We start from the raw sequence: 23,270 nt of genomic DNA on the forward strand, positions 1-23,270 counted from the left end.
CTTTCCAAACTCTCTCTCTAGACCTTGATGTTGACATGACCTCTTCAGAACTCTCTCCCAGCTAAACAATTCAGTCAACCACACGGCTGTAACACACACACAGACAGACACACACACACAATACAGCTAAACAATGCATCCATGACCATTGCAGTAATATCTGGCACACGCACACTACAGGGGGGAGGAAGGCGGGAGACAATAGAATGGGCCAATTGAAAGATTGGGAATCAAAGAACCGACCAATGGCCAATGAGGAAATGTTGGGTTTTCCAGAGTTCTGTTTTTTGGCATTGTTTATTTTTTCTGACGCCAGGAAAAGCCCCAACTAAAGTTGATATACTGACTGTGTGACTGTATGACTGTGTGTGTGTGTACCTAGCACCATTGTAGTGGGAGCTGCTAACTCAATGCCTCATTTCACTTCAGGAATCAGGCAGTCAGTCAGAACCAACCTACAACGTGGGGGGAAGAGAGAGGGGAAGAGAGTGAGATACAATATCAGAAGGCCTTTTCTACCTGGTGCTAACATGCGCCCTTTGTCATGATCTGGTCCACATCCTCATTGTGCCCACATTTTTAGACAGGTGTAAACAATTAAAGGACACACGGATTTGATTGTGATCAGCTCATCCTGACCGCCTCCTCAATCAAGTGTAAACATATCTGGATGGTCAAACCATTTCAAATATCATTATACCAGCCTCTAATTTCATTGGCAGGTAGCACTGTTGACTTATTGCATCAGTAATTGTCTTAAAATAAATACATTCATATTTTTTTTTAAGAATATCCATTGGATAATTTGCATACACGGAAGCCCCAGCTTATATACAGTGCCTTGCGAAAGTATTCGGCCCCCTTGAACTTTGCGACCTTTTGCCACATTTCAGGCTTCAAACATAAAGATATAAAACTATATTTTTTGTGAAGAATCAACAACAAGTGGGACACAATCATGAAGTCGAACGACATTTATTGGATATTTCAAACTTTTTTAACAAATCAAAAACTGAAAAATTGGGCGTGCAAAATTATTCAGCCCCCTTAAGTTAATACTTTGTAGCGCCACCTTTTGCTGCGATTACAGCTGTAAGTCGCTTGGGGTATGTCTCTATCAGTTTTGCACATCGAGAGACTGACATTTTTTCCCATTCCTCCTTGCAAAACAGCTCGAGCTCAGTGAGGTTGGATGGAGAGCATTTGTGAACAGCAGTTTTCAGTTCTTTCCACAGATTCTCGATTGGATTCAGGTCTGGACTTTGACTTGGCCATTCTAACACCTGGATATGTTTATTTTTGAACCATTCCATTGTAGATTTTGCTTTATGTTTTGGATCATTGTCTTGTTGGAAGACAAATCTCCATCCCAGTCTCAGGTCTTTTGCAGACTCCATCAGGTTTTCTTCCAGAATGGTCCTGTATTTGGCTCCATCCATCTTCCCATCAATTTTAACAATCTTCCCTGTCCCTGCTGAAGAAAAGCAGGCCCAAACCATGATGCTGCCACCGCCATGTTTGACAATGGGGATGGTGTGTTCAGGGTGATGAGCTGTGTTGCTTTTACGCCAAACATAACGTTTTGCATTGTTGCCAAAAAGTTCAATTTTGGTTTCATCTGACCAGAGCACCTTCTTCCACATGTTTGGTGTCTCCCAGGTGGCTTGTGGCAAACTTTAAACAACACTTTTTATGGATATCTTTAAGAAAAGGCTTTCTTCTTGCCACTCTTCCATAAAGGCCAGATTTGTGAAATATACGACTGATTGTTGTCCTATGGACAGAGTCTCCCACCTCAGCTGTAGATCTCTGCAGTTCATCCAGAGTGATCATGGGCCTCTTGGCTGCATCTCTGATCAGTCTTCTCCTTGTATGAGCTGAAAGTTTAGAGGGACGGCCAGGTCTTGGTAGATTTGCAGTGGTCTGATACTCCTTCCATTTCAATATTATCGCTTGCACAGTGCTCCTTGGGATGTTTAAAGCTTGGGAAATCTTTTTGTATCCAAATCCGGCTTTAAACTTCTTCACAACAGTATCTCGGACCTGCCTAATGTGTTCCTTGTTCTTCATGATGCTCTCTGCGCTTTTAACGGACCTCTGAGACTATCACAGTGCAGGTGCATTTATACGGAGACTTGATTACACACAGGTGGATTGTATTTATCATCATTAGTCATTTAGATCAACATTGGATCATTCAGAGATCCTCACTGAACTTCTGGAGAGAGTTTGCTGCACTGAAAGTAAAGGGGCTGAATAATTTTGCACGCCCAATTTTTCAGTTTTTGATTTGTTAAAAAAGTTTGAAATATCCAATAAATGTCGTTCCACTTCATGATTGTGTCCCACTTGTTGTTGATTCTTCACAAAAAAATACAGTTTTATATCTTTATGTTTGAAGCCTGAAATGTGGCAAAAGGTCGCAAAGTTCAAGGGGGCCGAATACTTCCGCAAGGCACTGTATGTAACCATTTCACTGTTAGTCCACACCTGCTGATTACAAAGCATGTGACAAATAAGATTTGATGTGATTTCACTTTCCAGCTCTGTCTACATTAGTAAGATATCTAGGCACAATGCGTGCCTGACTACTAATCATCTACATTTGTCTGAAAATGTGGGCACAATCAGAATTTGGAAGTCATCTTTTTTAATTTAACTAGGCAATTCAGTTAAGAACAAATTCTTATTTACAATGACGGCCTACACCAGTCAAATCAAGACGACACTGGGCTAATTGTGCGCCGCCCTATGGGACTCCCAATCACAGCCAGTTGGGATACAGCCTGGATTCAAACCAGGGTGTCTGTAGTGACCCTTCTAGCACTGAGATGCATTGCCTTAGACCGCTGCGCCACTCGGGAGCCCAAGACAAAGGATGCATGTTAGAACCAGGTATAAACGGGGCTAGATACAGACTGTCTTTATGTTAGTCTCTAGCACACTGCCCTGAAGCACAAACTCTCACTCTCTCTACCCCTCTTCCTCCCATTCTCTCTCTCTCTTTCCCTACTTCTTCCTCCCCTACTCCCCCCTCCATCTCTCTCCCTAATTCTCCCTGTCAGGAAGCAGTGAACAATGTAACCTTTACTCTCAGTGATAACATTCTCCTCTCACATTACCCCATCGACTCCCACACTTCTTTTTTCACATCCTCTCCATTTTCATTCTGTAGGTTTTGTTTTCTTTTGAAATAATCATCCAGCAGCATGTGATTAACAGGTTACTCCCCAGGGCACAGAGACTAACTCCCCAAACAAGGTCAGGGACACGCACAAACACACTGACATGCAGTCACTAACATGTAGTCACTTGCGTACACACACACACACTCAGATGTGTTGATCGAGCATGTACTGTACCTGTTCACTTTCTACTGTCATGTCACAGGTCATGTGATCATCTGATGGGTCAGGTTACCCTCTTCCTCTTCAGGGTATGAGAAAGAAAAGAGATAGGGAGACAGAGACCAGGAAAGAAAGGAAGGCAGAAGTCGAGAAAGAGAATGCGAAGGGAGAGCATGAAAGATAGAAAATTAGAACAGGTTCCCTAATTCTCAATTTGGGACACCATCTCCTGCCTAAAACCTTCTGCTACCATTCAATTCACACACTCCCATATAGCTGGCGTGCTAGTGTGTGTGTATGTGTGTGTTAGTGTATGTGTGTGCACTGTATGTATGTATGTATGTATGTATCTGTCTGTGTGTGTGTGTGTGTGTGTGTGGTTTTACCCTGTAGCAATAAAGAGACGTGCCACTCAGTTTCAAAACACCCTGGAGGTTCAAACTGCATTCTTTAAACTGGAACAGCACACACACACACACACACACAATTGTTATTTTTAACAGGAAGAACATTTTTCACCTCCTGAGTGGCGCAGCAGTTTAAGGCAATGCAACTCAGTGCAAGAGGCGTCACTACAGTCCCTGGTTCGAATCCAGGCTGTATTATATCCGGCCGTGATTGGGAGCACACAATTGGCCCAGTGTCGTCCGGGTTACGGTTTGGCTGGGGTAGGCCATCATTGTAAATCAGCATTTGTTCTTAACTGACTAGTAGTTAAATAAAGTAAAAACATTTTTCACCTGTAAGTACCCTGCTCAAAAAAATAAAGGGAACACTTAAACAACACAATATAACTCAAAGTCAATCACATTTCTATGAAATCAAACTGTCCACTTAGGAAGCAACACTGATTGACAATAAATTTCACATGCTGTTGTGCAAATGGAATAGACAACAGGTGGAAATGATAGGTAATTAGCACTCCCAATAAAGGAGTGGTTCTGCAGGTGATAACCACAGACCACTTCTCAGTTCCTATGCTTCCTGGCTGATGTTTTGGTCACTTTTGAATGCTGGCGGTGCTTTCACTCTAGTGGTAGCATGAGACGGAGTCTACAACCCACACAAGTGGCTCAGGTAGTGCAGCTCATCCAGGATGGCACATCAATGCGAGCTGTGGCAAGAAGGTTTTCTGTGTCTGTCAGCGTAGTGTCCAGAGCATGGAGGCGCTACCAGGAGACAGGCCAGTACATCAGGAAACGTGAAGGAGGCTGTAGGAGGGCAACAACCCAGCAGCAGGACCGCTACCTCCGCCTTTGTGCAAGGAGGAGCAGGAGCAGCACTGCCAGAGCCCTGCAAAATGACCTCCAGCAGGCCACAAATGTGCATGTGTCTGCTCAAACGGTCAGAAACAGACTCCATGAGGGTGGTATGAGGGCCCGACGTCCACAGGTGGGGGTTGAGCTTACAGCCCAACACCGTGCAGGACGTTTGGCATTTGCCAGAGAACACTAAGATTGGCAAATTCGCTACTGGCGCCCTGTGCTCTTCACAGATGAAAGCAAGTTCACACTGAGCACATGTGACAGACGTGACAGTCTGGAGACGCCGTGGAGAACATTCTGCTGCCTGCAACATCCTCCAGCATGATCGGTTTTGGCGGTGGGTCAGTCATGGTGTGGGGTGGCATTTCTTTGGGGTGCCGCACAGTCCTCCATGTGCTCGCCAGAGGTAGCCTGACTGCCATTAGGTACCGAGATGAGATCCTCAGACCCCTTGTGAGACCATATGCTGGTGCGGTTGGCCCTGGGTTCCTCCTAATGCAAGACAATGCTAGACCTCATGTGGCTGGAGTGTGTCAGCAGTTCCTGCAAGAGGAAGGCATTGATGCTATGGACTGGCCCGCCCGTTCCCCAGACCTGAATCCAATTGAGCACATCTGGGACATCATGTCTCGCTCCATCCACCAACGCCACGTTGCACCACAGACTGTCCAGGAGTTGGCGGATGCTTTAGTCCAGGTCTGGGAGGAGATCCCTCAGGAGACCATCTGCCACCTCATCAGGAACATGCCCAGGTCTTGTAGGGAGGTCATACAGGCACGTGGAGGCCACACACACTACTGAGCCTCATTTTGACTTGTTTTAAGGACATTACATCAAAGTTGGATCAGCCTGTAGTGTGGTTTTCCACTTTAATTTTGAGTGGGACTCCAAATCCAGACCTCCATGGGTTGATAAATTTGATTTCCATTGATAATTTGTGTGATTTTGTTGTCAGCACGTTCAACTATGTAAAGAAAAAAGTATTTAATAACAATATTTCATTCATTCAGATCTAGGATGTGTTATTTTAGTGTTCCCTTTATTTTTTTGAGCAGTGTATATTACAATACTGTGCTCAGAACAGGAAGTTAGCTGAACCAAGCCACTGAAACTTCAGATCCATTTAGACTCAACATCAGATAAAATATATATTTTATGTACATATATTCATTAGTTTAAATTCTCTCCAGTGATAATATAAAACTTCACAGTTTAAGCTCAAACGGAGGCCTTTGTTCCCTACCAGTTTACAGTCAGGTGATTCTTGGAAGGGGTTTTCTAATCTGTAGGGCACAACAGTGTCACCATCTGTCTAGTAGTGGTATTACACCCAGGGTCAATAGCCAGGCCCAGAGACATATGTCTAAATGTATGACTTTGGCCAGGCCTAAAGTACATTGAAATGTCCGAGTGGTCAACAAATAGCAGGCAAAAGGAAAACACAACATAATACGCCAAACCAACAGCTACGTACATTGTGTGAGAAAGGAGGACAGCCCATTTGGAATACCTGGAATTCCTGGTTCACGTGGCTTTATATCTTCACATAACACAAACACCTGATCCTTTGACGGATTTAGAACAGACAACATTCCTTATACTAAAAAAACACACACGTTCTATGGTCAATGTTCTCTCTGCACATAACATATTTTCACACTGGGCACAGACATCATTTCAACGTGTAGTTTTGATTTACATTTGGTTGAGTTGTCAATAACGTAAATTCAACGTGAAATCAACAAACAATTTCACCATGTCATTGGATTTAGGTCAAAAGTTGGGTGAAAAAAATGACAAAATTCCCTTAGGTTAATGACTTTTTGCGAATCCAATCAATTTTCCATCACAGATGTTTTTTAAGTGGAAAAAATGCTGATTCAACCATTTTTGCCCAGTGAGTTACTTCATTTCTAAAATAATATCTATAAAAATACTTTTCAGCCTGTCTGGTCTCATGCCGTGTCAGATTCTCTCTTAGTGGTCCTATACCCTGGTAAAACACTGTTCCTCGGGGGCTGTAGTTAAAACATGTGGTGAGGTCTGTTTTTGGCCCTCTTCTGCCTGCTTCTCTATGCTTGGAATGGTCAAATAAATAAATACAACATATTATTGCACAACCCAGAGATTCCACACAGATGTGTATGTTGGTCAGTCTTTCAGTGTATCAGACTGTTAGCATTCAAAGCTTTAAATCAGTTTCCATAGACAGCTGACAGTTCACGGTCTTTACATTGAACAACCACAGGATCAGCTAGGTAGTCAAAAGGAAAGAGGCATGGGAGGTGTGGTTGTCTGGTTGCCTGGACATTTTAGTCCTAGTGGTGCTCCTATTGGGTTCTAGGTTGTAATCCTATAGTTTTGATTCTCAACATAACTTGGGTTCCATAGGGTTCTGTCGTGGTCTAGACTACTATTTTAGATGGTCTGGTCACACAAATTTCCTAAGTGGCAAAGGTCGGTCCGGATGGGTATTGTCATCTGTCGGCGTAGTAACAAACCCGCCCTTCGCAACGCATGTAACTCTAAACTGTTCAAACAATTCACACCCCTTCTGCTGGCGGAGAACAAACGTAGCAGTTTTAAAGCAAATTTCTTGCAATTCTACACATTTTGCCATGTCTTCTTATGTGTGTTCATATGATACCTGAGTGATTCAACAAAATCCATGGGGGCCCCCTTGGGGTCGAGTCCCCTGCCCATGATAACTACTCAACAGCAGTAAGTTTAAAGCCTGATTGATTTCTTAAAAAATAGATTTTAAACACACTGTCCGTATTGACCCTCTTCTGGGTCCGGTTCCAGACCGCGGTCCGCCTGTTGAGTATGGCTGTTCTAGAGGTTGTCGTCTAGCCACTGGATGTAGTTGTCCAGACTCCTCTGGCCAACGGAGGACAAAAACGGCCAAAAGGAGAAGACCATGCAGCCGTGGAAACCGTCGTCATAGTGAACACTGGTAACCGTGACGCCCGCGTCCTGTAGTCTCCTGGCGTACATCAACCCATCGTCCCTCAGAACATCAAACTCACACGTCATCACGTACGCTCGCGGCGTTCTACCCAGAATCCCCTGTTCTGCAAGCAACGGCGCCGCTCGCACATCCACCAACCCCGGCACTATCCCCGTGACCTCCCGCGACCCAGTCTCCATGCCAACGGGACGGTAATGCTTTTGGTGTTTGGCCGCGAGCAGGGAGGTCCAGTTGAGATGAGAACGGATGGAAGGAGAGATGGAGGGATGAAGGAGGGAGGAGGGTGAGGAGAGGAGATGAGGGAGGAGAGAGGGATCAGCCCCCAGGTAAATCAGCCAGAACCTAGAGAGTGAAAGGAAGGTTAGTAACAGGTGTGTGTGTGTGTGTGTGTGTGTGTGTGTTGTACCTGGCCATGAGGTGTCGGTGCAGGATGGGTACGTTGTGGTTCTGTTGGTAGGACGGGGTGTTCAGGTCTAGAGCCTGGAGGACTGGGTAGATCAACGCCTGGATACTGAACTTCACACTCATACTGTCATCTGCAGAAATCTGTGGCCAGAAAAAAAATGTGAGTGTGTGTGTGTGTTTATGTGTGTGTGTGTGCATGTGTGTAAGTTTACATGTGTGTACCCGCTGGGCCACGGCTGCAGCGAGGTTCCCCCCAGAGCTGTCTCCAGACACCCCCACCCTGGCTGGGTTGACCCCAAAGCGCTGCAAGACCTCTGGGGACAGGAAGGCCCTGGACGCTGCTAGAGCATCATGGTACTGGTCTGGAAACACTGAATCAGGGGCCAAGCGGTAACTATGGTAACAACAATTAACACGCCATAAGTTAAGTTAGTATAAGTGCCTTGCTCATGGGCACAATGGTAGCCTTACGGTTTACAGTTCGGTTCCCATATGATTTATGTAGATATTTTTAAAGTATTATTCTGATACTCACTCAACTGACACAACGACTGTATCCAGCTCTTCAGCCATCCTCCTACACAGCAGGTCATAAGATCTCATTCCTACACATACATACAAATGCAGAACATTTTGTGCATAAACACATATGGAATGTTTAAAAAGACACTCTAGCACACACACACTTACGTCCGCTGCCAAGGGCCCATCCCCCACCATGGAAGTAAAGCACTCCTCTCCTGAGCTTGGCTCCTCCTCCAACTGGCTGGAACACTCGTGCGGGCACGCCCCCCAAGGCGGAGTCAGTGACACGTACAGTAGGACTAGACCATGGCTCAATCACCTCCAACCGAGACACCACAGAATTCAACATATGAACACTGTGACACACCCCTAGAGCTTGCGCCGCATCACCCTGGAACACACACACGCTCAGTTTAATATCTGCACACAGTGATGGGATGTATAAACAACAACCAGCCATCCAGATATACTGTATAGGGTGTGGGGACTGGTACTGCAGGTCCCAGTGTGATCAGTGTGTGTAATCTTCTACAGTATTACTAATAAGCTAGGTAGGTGTTTGGACTGGTAGTTCAGGTTAGAGGGAGGTTAGGTAGAGACACAGGTTAAGGCGTGTTGATGACTCTCAGCCACTCCCCACTCTCTATTTCATCAGATCCTTACTGTTGTTGACCACTGTTGCACAAGGCCAGTGACCACTGTGACAATTTTCATGATGTATTTATTTGAATGGAGTCACTATTGAGACCAAGGTCTCTTCTGCAAGGGAGCAAGGAGCCCTGCATATACACAATTCTCCCCCCAAAAAATAACACACAATGTAAAAAAATAATACAAATGGTCAAGAAAAACAACCACATTCCACAACAAGGAGGTCTCCAATCTGTTCTATACATGGGCTGCAAATGAACTAAAAGCAGTTTTACCTAACTCTGAGGAGACCAAAGGGATTTTCAGGGTTAGCCATCCCTGAGATCGGATATAGTAACTAAAGATGAATAATGATGTTAGGCACGGCGGGAGTTTTTGTAAGAGAGATTTATAGATAAAAAGAGATCGATGAATCAACCTACGTGGCTTCAAAGAGGGCCAGGCTACTTTCTGGAAAAGAATGCAGTGTACTGAACTTATCACCACACAAGGCCTGTGTGTATGTCCTCATTGTAGCTGGCCAATGATAGAGGTTCAAAGTTCAGACAGTCTGGTCAAGTAAAGGCCTATAATGTCATGCTACTATTCTCCAACCCAAAACACTATTACCAGAGGCGTCATGCCCATAGGGGTTTTCATTTTTTCTCTGTAACACTACTAGCCTACCTGGTTAAATAAAGGTGTTCTCAACTAGCCTACCTGGTTAAATAAAGGTGTTCTCAACTAGCCTACCTGGTTAAATAAAGGTGAAATAAAAAAATACTCAAAAAAATAAAAAATGTTTCAGAGGACGCATGTCTCGACCTTCGCCTCTCCCAAGACTGTTAGGGAGTTGCAGCAATGAGACAAGGTCGGGGTAAAATGGGGTAACATTTTTAAAATATATAGAAATAGACCGATTGTTTTTACAAAGAATTAAGCATATTTATTATGGCTCAAGATTGCTGTCTCAGGTGTTTGAAAAATGTTCAATTCTCAAATGTATTCCCCAGACCACATCCCTTACATACTTTGTGCCCCCACAGATTTTTGGGGTGCATGACGCCCCTGATTGGTGCCCTTAATGGACTGTCAAGGTACTATCCTGACTGTCCTGTGGGCTGTATGACCTGATGGGACCCATAGGCTAACCAGTTCACTGCACTAATGTCATGAACCGACTAATTCTAGTATTCAATACTATTTACAGCAAAACACCTGCCTTAACGAATACGTTCTATTCTATTTTCAAGTCATTACCAGTCAGTCCTACCGCATGTATGAAGCTCCGGAACAGCGCGTCCAGCAGAATGAGCTTCCAGGGCTCGCTCACCGCACTCGGTAACGGAGTATAGACGTAGTAGGCAGCCGCCACCGACAGCAGCACGCCCCCGGACCAGCGGAGCCTCATAACTGCAGGGAAAACGGACTGTCACCGGGGCACGTTCACCCGATAAAAGAGATGTGAATTGAATTCACGGTGACTCGTTTTTTTCTGTATCCCCGTGGTTGGTAGAGGTCGGTTTAACATTGGGGGTAAACCAGAAACGTAGACAAGAATGAGGATTAATAGTGGTGTCAGAATAAAAGTCCTGTTATGATTGAATCTTTTATTGGATTCCACGTATTTTTGTTCAACAAGCCCATTAGAGTCCAGTAGGCCTACAATATAAAATCAAATACAAGAGCATCTGTTATCAATATTATACCGTTCAAAATAGGCCTAGATGTTGTGGATTTCAGTCTGAGGTGGCTTTTATTTTGAAGTTTGCTCCCGGCTTTTGCTTTCGAAAGTTAGCTGCATTACGTAAAAGCTGATAAGAAATCCTCAGACGCGTAGCGCTCATGGGAACTGTAGTTTATATTAGTCAAACTATTCAGACTCAACTACAACAAGATGGAGAACTTGACGAATGTTTCGTCAGGAATAATTGAATACGTTTGAAGGGACAACCACAAAGTAGATATATGTAATTAATAAGGAGTGACAATCAGTGCCGGGCTTGAACGTCTACTCACCCGTAGCATGAAGGCACAGAGTTTCTAAACCCAGTAAACCCAGAGACGCAACATCGCAAACTGTCACGTTTTCATGTTCGTCAAAAACAACTTTAAGGAATGCCTGATTTGACGTTCGCATTTCTGCATGACACGACCATTACACCCGTCGACGTGTTTCTACGCATGAGTTTAACTAGCCAACGTAGCCATCACATCGCCTACAAGTGTTCTCGGGGATTTCTATTGCAGAAGCAGTTTCTACCTATCTTCACACTGTACTGTATTTGATAAAGGTCTCTTGCCTTTTTATGTGAAAGTGTCATTCTCTTCTTCTGCCACCAGATCGCAGCATCTAAATGGCCTCAAAAATACACTGCCTTCTGAAAGTATTCAGACACCTTGACCTCAACATTTTGTTACGTTAGAGTCTTATTCCTCATCAATTTACACACAATACCCCATAATTACAAAGAAAAAACAGGTTTTTAGACATTTTTGCTAATTCATATATTTATATAAAAAACTTTAATATCACATTTATGTAAATGTTGTCTTAGGTCTCTCTTTATGTAGTGCTGTGTTGTCTCTCTTGTCATGATGTGTGTTTTGTCCAATTATTTATATATATATATATATATATATATATATTTTGTATTTTAAAAAAAACATTTTTTTTTTATCTCAGTCCCCATCCCCGCAGGAGGCCTTTTGCCTTTTGGTAGGCCGACATTGTAAATAAGAATTAGTTCTTAACTGACTTGCCTAGTTATTAATTTTTTTTTTTTTAAAGTATTCAGAGCCTTTACTCAGTACTTTGTTGAAGAACCTTCGACAGCGATTACAGCATTGAGTTCTCTTGGGTATGACGCTACAACCAAATACAATGCTTTTATTTTTTATATTTTGTTTATATTTAGGAATAACTTGTTCCTTGCCACACATTCTGAAACTAACTGCAGCTCTTTAAGTGTTGCAGTGATTTTACTCACTATAGTAGCTGATGTGCATAGTGTTGAGTCATCCGCATACATAGACACACTGGCTTTACTCAAGGCCAGCGGCATGTCATTAGTAAAGATTGAAAAAAGTAAAGGGCCTAGACAGCTGTCCTGGATAATTCCTGATTCTACCTGGATTATGTTGTAAAGACTTCCATTAAAGAACACCTTCTGTGTTCTGTTAGACAGGTAACTCCTTGTCCACAATATAGCAGGGGGTATAAAGCCATAACACATATGTTTTTCCATTAGCAGATCATGATCGATAATGTCAAAAGACGCACTGAATTCTAACATAACAGTGGCCACAATCTTTTTATCATAAATTTTTCTCAGCCAATCATCAGTCATTGGTGCTTACTAAGGGTCGGTTATAGGCTGATTGGTCGGCTATTTGAGCCAGTAAAGGGGGCTTTCCTATTCTTGGGTAGCGTAATTACTTTTGCTTCCCTCCAGGCCTGAGGGCACATACTTTCTAGTAGGCTTAGATTGAAGATGTGGCAAATAGGAGTGGCAATATTGTCCGCCATTATCCTCAGTAATTTTCCAGCGTTTGTTGCTGTCATGTCATGCCTAAGTTTGATAATCTCCTCAATTAAATAATCATTAAAGTAATTGGCAATATCAGTGGGTTTTGTGATGAATGAGCCATCTGACTCAATGAATGATGGAGCTGAGTTTGCCTTTTTGCCCAAAACTTAATTTAAAGTGCTCCAAAGCTTTTTACTATCATTCTTTATGTAATTTATCTTTGTTTCATAGTGTAGGTTCATCTGCTTTTTATTGAGTTTAGTCTCATGATTTCTCCATTTGCAGTACATTTGCCAATCAGTTGTGCAGACAGACTTATTTGCCATTTTGCCTCATACCTCGCAACCATACAATTTTTTAATTCCTCATCAATCTACGAGGATTTAACAATTTTCAGTAATTTTCTTAATGTAACTGGAATAAGCAATTTCATAAATGTGTCAAGTGCAGTGTCTGTTTGCTCCTCATTACACACCACAGACCAACACATATTCTTTACATCAACAACATAGGAATAGCTACAAAACTTATTGTATGACCTCTTATAAACTATATTAGGCCCAGTTTTTGGGACTTTGGTTTTCCTAGATATGGCTACTATCTTGTGATCATTACATCCAATGGATTTGGATACTCCTTTAAAGCACATTTCTGCAGCATTAATAAAGATGTGATCAATACATGTTGATGATTTCATTCCTGTTTGCAACTACCCTGGTAGGTTGACTGATTCAGGAACTAGTTATAGTTTGAAGATTTCTCTTGAATATACCTCTCTGTTGATATCACATACATTTTCAAGCATTTCACACTGTTATCCAGATACTGACTATTAACACTTTGTAGTCTATAGCAGCTTTCCACCAGAATGGCCTTTAGGTGAGGCAGATGAACCTGTGCCATCTTACTTCAGCAGCATTAAAAATTAGATCCTCGCTAAGCTTTACAGGAATGTGGTTCTGAATATAAACGGCAACACCTCCACCTTTGGCATTTCTGTCTTTTCTGTTGATGTTATAACCATGTATTGTTCCTACTGTATCATCAACGGTATTATCTATGTGAGTTTCAGAGATTGTCAGAATATGAATGTCATCTGTTACTTGCAAATTATTGATTTCATGAACCTTGTTTCTTAAGCTACATATGTTAACGTGAGCTATTTTAGTACTTTTCTGGGATGCTTGATTGCTTTCATTGCAAGAGAAGCTGAGCAGAAGAGAAGCTTAGCAGAAGTAGACATGCTCATGTTATTTATGTTAGTGCAGGTTCAGCTTCACACAGTGGACTTCCTACTTGGGCACAATGCCTCAGTGCTAACAGTATAACTCTGGTTCATAGGCACATGATTTCTGCATACAATAGCTGTAGGATCAGGTTACTTACATTGTGACTTCCAACACACCTGGGATAATGTACATTTGCTGAAGCATTATGACAACTCACTGACAAAATGGTAGGGATTAACTGAGCTGGCCTTGGGTCATTGATAAGTAATTGTCTCAACGCAGCCTTATAATGCTGTGAAAGGATCCAGGAACACAAATGATTTGGGTGGATCCCATCCTCCTTATAAAACAATCTTTGTTTCCAGAAGGTATCAATACACGTTAGACCCACAGAGCTGCAATAGTCCCGTAGCCAGTTATGGAGGGTTAAAAGTCTGCTGAACCGTTCAATGCCACGATTTAGGGAGGGCAAAGGGCCAGATATTATGGGGCGTTTGTTGGTGTAGAGACCCAATCAGTTAAAAAAAAAATCAATCTTCAGTTGTTCTGAGTTGCCCTTCATAATGTCATTGAATCTCACATGAACTGTGATATACTAAATTTCATGATGCAGGTTTAAAATGTTTGGGAGCAGCTTATTGATGTCCTGTACTCGTGCTCCTAGATAGCAAAACGTTTTTGCTCCAGGGACATTTCTCACCATTGAACTGCCCAATACAATGGCCGGACAAAGGGATGGAGATATCCGCCCATTACTACCCTTCATACAATTCGTTGAACCTTTTACAGGCCCACAAGAAGCAGGATAGCATACTCCCACTGCTCCCGGTGATAGGTCCAGACCTCCCACAGCAGGCAGTGCCCTGTCAGATCCAGACCTCCCACAGCAGGCAGTGCCCTGTCAGATCCAGAGAGAGGGAAAGGAGCCGAACTCAACGACAAAGTCTCTGCTGGAGTCAGCATAGTTGGAGTCAGCACAGCCGTTGCAGACACAGGCAATCCCGGCGATGAAGACACAGGTAGATCAGGCACCAGAATGAGAAGCTATTCCTTATGTCAATCTGCTCCGAACCTCTCGCAGACACTCCAGTCCTCTTAGCAGCATGCCACTGCCTTCAGTTTCCACGACTTGTGACATGGGACCAACACTAATTGGAATAATCCTCTTGCTGTTCTCCGTCCACTCCACTACAAGATGGAGGAGGACAAGAAGATGGAGACGACTTCCTCTGCAGGCAAGTTCCAGGTAGCAAAGGCCATTCGGGTAGGGACAGATGACAAGGCGGGTATACCTCCATCAGGCCGGAACGGCGTCCAGTCACAGGAGTTAAGAATGAGAAAGTTCCAATTTGCGTTTTCCCCATAAGTTCATGCAGAATTGAAATGTGCTTGCTAAGGATAGCTACCTCATTCCTGTAAACCTCTGCAAGCAAACAATTGCTGCATTGTCAATATTGTTCCGGAAAAGAATGTAATAAACACAGCTTCTACATCGCTGGAAAAGTTAGTTTGCTATTCCTGTCACGACTTCTGCTGAAGTCGATGCCTCTCCTTGTTCGGGCGGTGCTCGGCGATCGACGTCACCGGTCTTCTAGCCATCATTGATCTATGTTTCATTTTCCATTGGTTTTGTCTGGTCTTCTTACACACCTGGTTCCAATCCCATTCATTATATGTTGTGTATTTAACCCTCTGTTTCCCCTCATGTTCTTGTCAGAGATTGTTTATTGTTATGTTCATGTTTTATGGATTGGTGTGCAACGGGTTTCTTGTACCCACATTTTATTATGGACTTTGGTTTTGGAGTTTTTGTTTTGAGTTATTAAAATACTCCAGTTATACCAAGTTTGATTCTCCTGCGCTTGACTTCCCTGCCACCTACATACACGACGTGACAATTCCAGGCGATGTGGGCTCCATTGCAACCTAGCTAGCTAGCTGGTAGCTGGTGTTGACATATACCCCAAAATAAAAACAAAATACACATCGGAAACAACAGTGCGGAACAATAGGTCGAGGTGTGTTGAATTGTGTTTGGGAAATAAAGATAGACATGGTTTTATAAAGGTAGTGGTCATATTTAATTCAGTACAGAAATTTGTAGGCGGCTTAACTTACCCTGTCCTGGGACTAAACTTGTGTGCCAAGAGAACACTCTTTTTGGAAAAGCTATATGTTTTCAAAACTGCAATATGTACATGAATTCAGATTATGTCTGGGGATACACAACATCCTGAAATATACAGCACCAGTCAAAAGATTGTGTGCAAAGCTGTCAACAAGGCAAAGTGTGGCTACTTTGAAGAATCTCAAATATAAAATATATTTTGATTTGTTGAACACTGTTTTGGTTACAACATGATTCCATATGTGTTATTTCATAGTTTTGATGTCTTCACTATAATTCTACAATGTAGACAATATTACAACTATAGAAAAACCCTTGAATGAGTAGTCCAAACTTTTGACTGGTACTGTGTATATACAGTTGAAGTCGGAATTTTACATACACCGTAGCCAAATACATTTAAACTCAGTTTTTCACCATTTCTGACATTTAATTCTAGTAAAAATCCCCTGTCTTAGGTCAGTTAGGATCACCAATATATTTTAAGAATGTGAAATGTCAGAACAATAGTAGAGAAAATAATTTATTTCAGCTTTCATTTCTTTCATCACATGCCCAGTGGGACAGAAGTTTACATACACTCAATTAGTATTTGGTATTATTGCCTTTAAATTGTTTAACTTGGGTCAAATGTTTTGGGTAGCCTTCCACAAGCTTCCCACAATAAGTTGGGTGAATTTTGGCCCATTCCTCCTGACAGAGCTGGTGTAACTGAGTCAGGTTTGTAGGCCTCCTTGCTCGCACATGCTTTTGCTTCTGGTTCTGCCCACAAATTTTCTATAGGATGGAGGTCAGGGCATTTTGATGGCCACTCCAATACCTTGACTTTGTTGTCCTTAAGCCATTTTGCCACAACTTTGGAAGTAGGCTTGGGGTCATTGTCCATTTGGAAGACCCATTGGCGACCAAGCTTTAACTTCCTGTCGATGTCTTGAGATGTTGCTTCAATATATACACATCATTTTACTACCTCATGATGCCATCTATTTTGTGAAGTGCACCAGCCCCTCCTGCAGCAAAGCACCCACACAACATGATTATGCCACCCCCGTGCTTCACGGTTGGGATGGTGTTGTTCAGCTTGCAAACCTCCCCCTTTTTCCTCCAAACATAACAATGGTCATTATGGCCAAACAGTTCTATTTTTGTTTCATCAGACCAGAGGATATTTCTCCAAAAAGTATGATCTTTGTCCCCATATGCAGTTGCAAACCATAGTCTGGCTTTCTTATGGCGGTTTTGGAGCAGTGGCTTCTTCCTTGCTGAGCGGCCTTTCAGGTTATGTCGATATCAGACTCATTTTACTGTGGATGTAGATACTTTTGTACCTGTTTCCTCCAGCATCTTCACAAGGCCCTTTGCTGTTTGTTGTTCTGGGATTGATTTGCACTTTTCACACCAAAGTACGTTCATCTCTAGGAGACAGAACGCGTCTCCTTCCTGAGTGGTATGACGGCTGCGTGGTCCCATGGTGTTTCTACTTGCGTACTATTGTTTGTACAGATGAATGTGGTACCTTCGGGCGTTTGGAAATTGCTCCCAAGGATGAACCAGACTAGTGGAGGTCTACAATTTTTTTTCTGAGGTCTTGGCCGATTTCTTTTCATTTTCCTAAGATGTCAAGCAAAGAGGCACTGAGTTTGAAGGTAGGCCTTGAAATACATCCACAGGTACAGCTGGAAACGGCTGATTTTTTTATGGAATATCTATATAGGCGCACAGAGGCCCTTTATCAGCAACCATCACTCCTGTCTTCCAATGGCATGTTGTGTTAGCTAATCCAAGTTCATCGTTTTAAAAGGTTAATTAATCATTAGAAAACCCTTTTGCAATTATGTTAGCACAGCTGAAAACTTCTGATTAAAGAAGCAATAAAACTGGCCTTCTTTAGACTAGTTGAGTATCTGGAGCATCAGCATTTGTGGGTTCGATTACAGGCTCAAATTGGCCAGAAACAAATACCTTTCTTCTGGAACTCATCAATCTATTCTTGTTCTGAGAAATGTAGGCTATTCCAATGCGAGAAATTGCCAAGAAACTGAAGATCTCCCTTCACAGAACAACGCAAACTGGCTCTAACCAGAATAGAAAGAGGAGTGTCTAGAGTGTCTAGTTTGAGAAACAGACCCCTCAGAAGCCCTCAACTGGCAGCTTCATTAAAAAACACCAGTCTCAACATCAACAGTGAAGAGGCGACTCCAGGATGCTGGCCAATTAGGCAGAGTTGCAAAGAAAAAGCCATATCTCAGACTGGTCAATAAAAATAAAAGATTAAGATGGGCAAAAGAACACAGACACTGGACAGAGGAAGATTGGAAAAAAAGGGTTATGGACAGACTAATCTAAGTTTGAGGTGTTTGGATCACAAAGAAGAACATTCGTGAGATGCAGAAAAAATTAAAAGATGCCATCTGTCAAGCATGGTGGAGGCAATGTGATGGTCTGGGGGTGCTTTGGTGGTGGTAAAGTGGGAGATTTGTACAGGGTAAAAGAGATCTTGAAGAAGGAAGGATATCACTCCATTTTGCAACGTCATGCCATACCCTGTGGACCGAGCTTAATTGGAGCCAATTTCCTCCTACAATAGGATAATGACAACAAACTATGCAAGAACTATTTAGGGAAGAAGCAGTCAGCTGGTATTCTGTCTATAATGGAGTGGCCAGCACAGTCACTGGATCTCAACCCATTTTTTTATTTAGCTAGATAAGTAATTTAAGAACAAATTCTTATTTACAATGACAACCTACCAGGCAACAGTGGGTTAACTGCCTTGTTCATGGACAGAACAACAGATTTGGACTTTGTCTGCTTTGATCTAGAAACCTTTCAGTTACTGGACCAACACTCTAACCACTAGGCTACCTATTGAGCTGTTGTGGGAGCAGCTTGCCCATCAAGCCAATCCAACTTGTGAGAGGTGCTTCAGGAAGCATGGGGTGAAATCTCTTCAGATTACCTCAACAAATTGACAACTAGAATGCCAAAGGTCTGCATATGTGTTATTTCATTGTTTTGATGTGTTCACTATTATTCTACAATGTAGAAAATAGTAAAAATATTGAAAAACCCTTGAATGAGTAGGTTTGTCCTTACCTTTGACTGGTACTGTAAGTAGATATCTGTGTTAGAAAGACAGAGTGATGCTGAAGGTAAAGAAACGTACCACACTCTCACCTACTGCCTCCTTTCCTTCACAAACAGACAGACTGACATAGAGAGGGAAAGGGAGTGTGGAGAGAGAGATAATTGAAAGTAACAATTAACCTATTGGAATGATTTAATTGCATTGCCTTGACAACAGTCGTACCCAATACCCATTTATGCCAATAAAGCTCATTTCAATTTATTTGAGTTGAAAGAGAGAAAGAGGGAGGCTGAATTCCCTAACAATTGTCCTCCACCTAATCTTCCCACCTAACTGTCCTGACATGTTCGAGCAGGAGGGTCACAATAGCATGGAGCTTAGACTAGAAAGGATTGTAAAGCAGTGCTGTAGACTGCTGGAGTAATATCATAACAGCACACTAGAATCCTGTCCTGGCAGGCAGGAAGGTCCATTATGTCATTATCAGATTGAAACAGAGCCAAAGTCTTCTGCTAGAGAATGTTACATTGGCACTATGGCACTCAGTCTAACTGTAGCAACCCTCAATGTGAGGGCACTACAGCCTCCACCCAGAGGTCTGGACCTCGTGAGCTTGTCCTATAGTAGCAAGGTTGCCAGTTCAAGCCCTGTGTTGGCTGTTCTTGCTCTATCACCACAACACCATGATTTCTTAGCAGTTGGTTGCATCATGCTCACTCCATCTAAATTTTTTTAAACTGCTTGTATTGTAACAGGAACAGGTAGGAGAGGAAATGTGGTCATTAGAGCAGACATTCTGTTGAACCGGAAGGGTGATTACTTTCTCCCTTCCTCCAACTCTCCCCCTCTCCGGGCTGCCTGCATTGACCCTTTTTTTAAATAACTCTCTTGCTCTGACTTTATGCAGACACACTGGACTCTACTCCCACAGTCGCACATAGACTGACACCCCTACACACATATACACCCACACACACATAACATGCACACACATGCATACTGATGCCACACACACACACACACACACACACACACACACACACACACACACACACACACACACACACACACACACACACACACTTTCAGACTCACCACATATGCTGCTGCAACTGTCTTTTATCTATCCTGTAGCCTAGTCACTTTAGCCCTACCTACAGTGCCTTCGGGAAAGTATTCAGACTCCTTGACTTGTTCCACATTTTATTACGTTACAGCCTTATTCTAAAATGTATTAAATAAAATAAAAATCTCAGCAATCTACACACAATACCCCATAATGACAAAACAAAAACAGGTTTTTAGACATTTTTGCAAAAAATAAATATATGAAAAACGTATTTACATAAGTATTCAGACTCTTTGCTATGAGGTGCATCCTGTTTCCATTGATCATCCTTGAGATCATCCTTGTCTATATAAGGTCCTACAGTTGACAGTGCATGTCAGAGCAAAAACCAAGCCATGAGGTCGAAGGAATTGTCCATAGAGCTCCGAGACAGGATTGTGTCGAGGCACAGATCTGGGGAAGGGTACCAAAACATTTCTGAAGCATTGAAGGTCCCTGTATATAGCCATGTTATTTTCTACTCACTGTATATAGCCATATTATTTTCTACTCCCTGTATACAACCATGTTATTTTCTACTCCCTGTATACAACCATGTTATTTTATACTCCCTGTATACAACCATGTTATTTTCTACTCCCTGTATACAACCATGTTATTTTCTACTCCCTGTATACAACCACGTTATTTTCTACTCCCTGTATATAGCCATGTTATTTTCTACTCCCTGTATATAGCCATGTTATTTTCTACTCCCTGTATACAACCATGTTATTTTCTACTCCCTGTATACAACCATGTTATTTTCTACTCCCTGTATACAACCATGTTATTTTCTACTCCCTGTATACAACCATGTTATTTTCTACTCCCTGTATACAGCCATGTTATTTTCTACTCCCTGTATACAACCATGTTATTTTCTACTCCCTGTATACAACCATGTTATTTTCTACTCCCTGTATACAACCATGTTATTTTCTACTCCCTGTATACAACCATGTTATTTTCTACTCCCTGTATACAACCATGTTATTTTCTACTCCCTGTATATAGCCATGTTATTTTTACTCTTTATTTTTATTTGTTATTCACTGTGTATTTATTCATCATGTCACTATTTAATAAAAAATACTTTTTTTTATCTTAACTTTAACTCTGCATTGTTGGAAAGGACCCATAAGTATTCATTTCACTGTTAGTCTACACCTGTTGTCTTCCAATCATGTGGCAAATACACATTTATTTGACATGTCTCTGTCTCTCTCCCTCTCTTGCTCTCTCTGTCTTTCTCCCTCTCTCGGAATGCAAGGCTCCTCTGGACTGTATTGGTACCCACTGCGCAAAATTACTCATCTGTAAAAAAAAATGTGTGTGTATGTAGAGACTGGGTTGCTTTCAGAGTCCAGTTTTTGTTTATGGTTGCATCATTTCTGGTAGTATTAGTCGGCTGAACCAATGAACCACCTTGCTGCAGTGGTTTTAACAGCAGCAGGGAAATAAATAAGGGTGCGTTCCAGATACACACATTGTGCACTGCAGACCTGCAGAAATCAGTGACGTGGTTGCTGAGACGCTTCCCCAGACATCGTAAAGATTTGATATTCTGTGCAAGTCAACTTGCCTAATGTGCGTTATCTGGAACGCACCCACAACCTTCCGCTTATCTCCGCTTCCTTCCCAGAACAGACTTCACAACCATCCCCGGGTGAGACAGTGCTTTGGCAATGTAAACATGTTTCCCATGCCAAAATATTGCTCTTGAATTGAGAGAAGGAGAGAGAGAGTGCGATAAAGGCAGTATGTGGGAGATTCAATCCGCCTCTGTGTGGAAGGTTAATGGCTGTAATTTATTGGTGAATCTTCAACACAACTGCTTTCTGATTACCAGAGGAGATAGAGAGGGGGAGGGAAGGAGAGCGAGAGAGGTTGCCGCAATCAATATTTTATTCACTGCACGTCTGGGCAGCTGAATACACACAACAGCATTGACTCCCTTTCTTTCTTCATCTCTCTCTCTCTCTGACTGGGCGACATAAACCTATTGCGATTGACAGGCTAGTTGCATAATTTATTTTCACCAGCTGAGAGGCAGAGCGAAAGAGAGAGAGAGAGGCAGCGCGAGAGAGAGAGAGGCAGAGCGAAAGAGAGAGCGAGGCAGAGCGAAAGAGAGAGAGGCAGAGCGAAAGAGAGAGAGAGAGGCAGAGCGAGAGTGAGAGGCAGAGCGAGAGAGAGGCAGAGCGAAAGAGAGAGAGCGGGGCAGAGCGAGAGAGAGAGAGGCAGAGCGAAAGAGAGAGAGAGGCAGAGTGAAAGAGAGAGAGCGGGGCAGAGCGAGAGAGAGAGAGGCAGAGCGAAAGAGAGAGAGAGGCAGAGCGAAAGAGAGAGAGAGGCAGAGCGAAAGAGAGAGAGCGGAGGGGGGCGTGGCGTGGCGTAGTGTAGCGTGGTGTGGTTGGGCAGATGGTTCCTTCTGGCTCCCTTGCACTCGACGTTTACTCCTCAAACCGATCACCGGGAACCCCTAATTTTCCAGCCTTCAACCGTGTGTAATTAATTACCCGATTCTACTTAATGAGGTAGCTATGTTTTCATTTTCACAACCTTTATGTAGGGTATTTGCCTATGTTGTGTATATTGTCATAAACTCCGGTTAAATTCTTTCCTTGATGACGAAGATTAATGTCTAGAAAAAGTTGAGGGAGTCTGTCCCACTCCATGGTTAATTTGTAATCGAAATCAAACAAGCAAACAAACTCTTATCCTCCAACCGTAGAAAAACATCTGACTGGTCGACTCCCTTGTCAGATCGAATCAATGGGTATGGTCAGGGTTGGCTAGGTTACCTTCTAATTGTAATAATTTGCAGTTACTAGTTAGTTACCTGTCCAAAATTGTAATCAGTAACGTCATTTTTGGATTAACCAAACTCAGTTACATCATATAAGTACTTAATGCTACTTTTTGATTACTTTCCGTAAGAGGCATTAGAAGAAGACAAGACATCTGTAAATAGCCCACCGAACTACCTCTTCCCCATGTTATTTATTTTTGCTGGTTTTCAACCCAGTATCTCTACCAGCACATCA

At 42.6% G+C, this 23,270-nt stretch overlaps 2 protein-coding genes across 4 annotated transcripts in view; one reads left to right on the top strand and one right to left on the bottom strand.

Annotated features, from left to right (window-relative positions):
• Nucleotides 1–5,634: 5,634 nt before the first annotated feature.
• Nucleotides 5,635–11,413, bottom strand: LOC110535396 (neutral cholesterol ester hydrolase 1). 2 transcript variants are annotated; one of them, XM_021620375.2, is made up of 7 exons: nucleotides 11,163–11,413; nucleotides 10,417–10,556; nucleotides 8,679–8,904; nucleotides 8,524–8,593; nucleotides 8,211–8,382; nucleotides 7,990–8,129; nucleotides 5,635–7,925 (listed from the first exon to the last, which is right to left on the bottom strand). In XM_021620375.2, the coding sequence occupies exons 1-7, from the start codon at nucleotides 11,281–11,283 to the stop codon at nucleotides 7,448–7,450; spliced, it is 1,347 nt and encodes a 448-aa protein (XP_021476050.2). In that variant the 5' UTR covers nucleotides 11,284–11,413; the 3' UTR covers nucleotides 5,635–7,447. The 2 variants fall into 2 exon arrangements, with proteins under 2 accessions (XP_021476050.2, XP_036790953.1); XM_036935058.1 differs by lacking the exon at nucleotides 11,163–11,413 and having other exon boundaries at nucleotides 10,404–10,557.
• Nucleotides 11,414–22,550: 11,137 nt separating this feature from the next.
• Nucleotides 22,551–23,270, top strand: part of LOC110535397 (phospholipase D1) — a 28,846-nt gene continuing 28,126 nt past the window's right edge. Inside the window, exon 1 of one of the 2 annotated variants that reach the window (XR_005034587.1) lies at nucleotides 22,551–22,760. The gene's annotated coding sequence lies outside the window, so the exon portion shown is untranslated. The remainder of the gene's footprint in view (nucleotides 22,761–23,270) is intronic. The other variant, XM_021620378.2, reaches the window with a different exon arrangement.

Source organism: Oncorhynchus mykiss, chromosome 11 (genome assembly GCF_013265735.2).
Source record: "Oncorhynchus mykiss isolate Arlee chromosome 11, USDA_OmykA_1.1, whole genome shotgun sequence".
NCBI classification, from domain to species: Eukaryota; Metazoa; Chordata; class Actinopteri; order Salmoniformes; family Salmonidae; genus Oncorhynchus; species Oncorhynchus mykiss.

Coding starts and splice junctions, on each gene's coding strand:
- LOC110535396 (XM_021620375.2), bottom strand. CDS start 11,283: ATGCGAACGTCAAATCAGGCATTCCTTAAAGTTGTTTTTGACGAACAT. Junction 8,905..10,416: donor TCCGGAGCTTCATACATGCG/GTAGGACTGACT, acceptor TGTGTGTTCCAG/GGTGATGCGGCGCAAGCTCT. Junction 8,383..8,523: donor ACAGTCGTTGTGTCAGTTGA/GTGAGTATCAGA, acceptor TTGTTACCATAG/TTACCGCTTGGCCCCTGATT.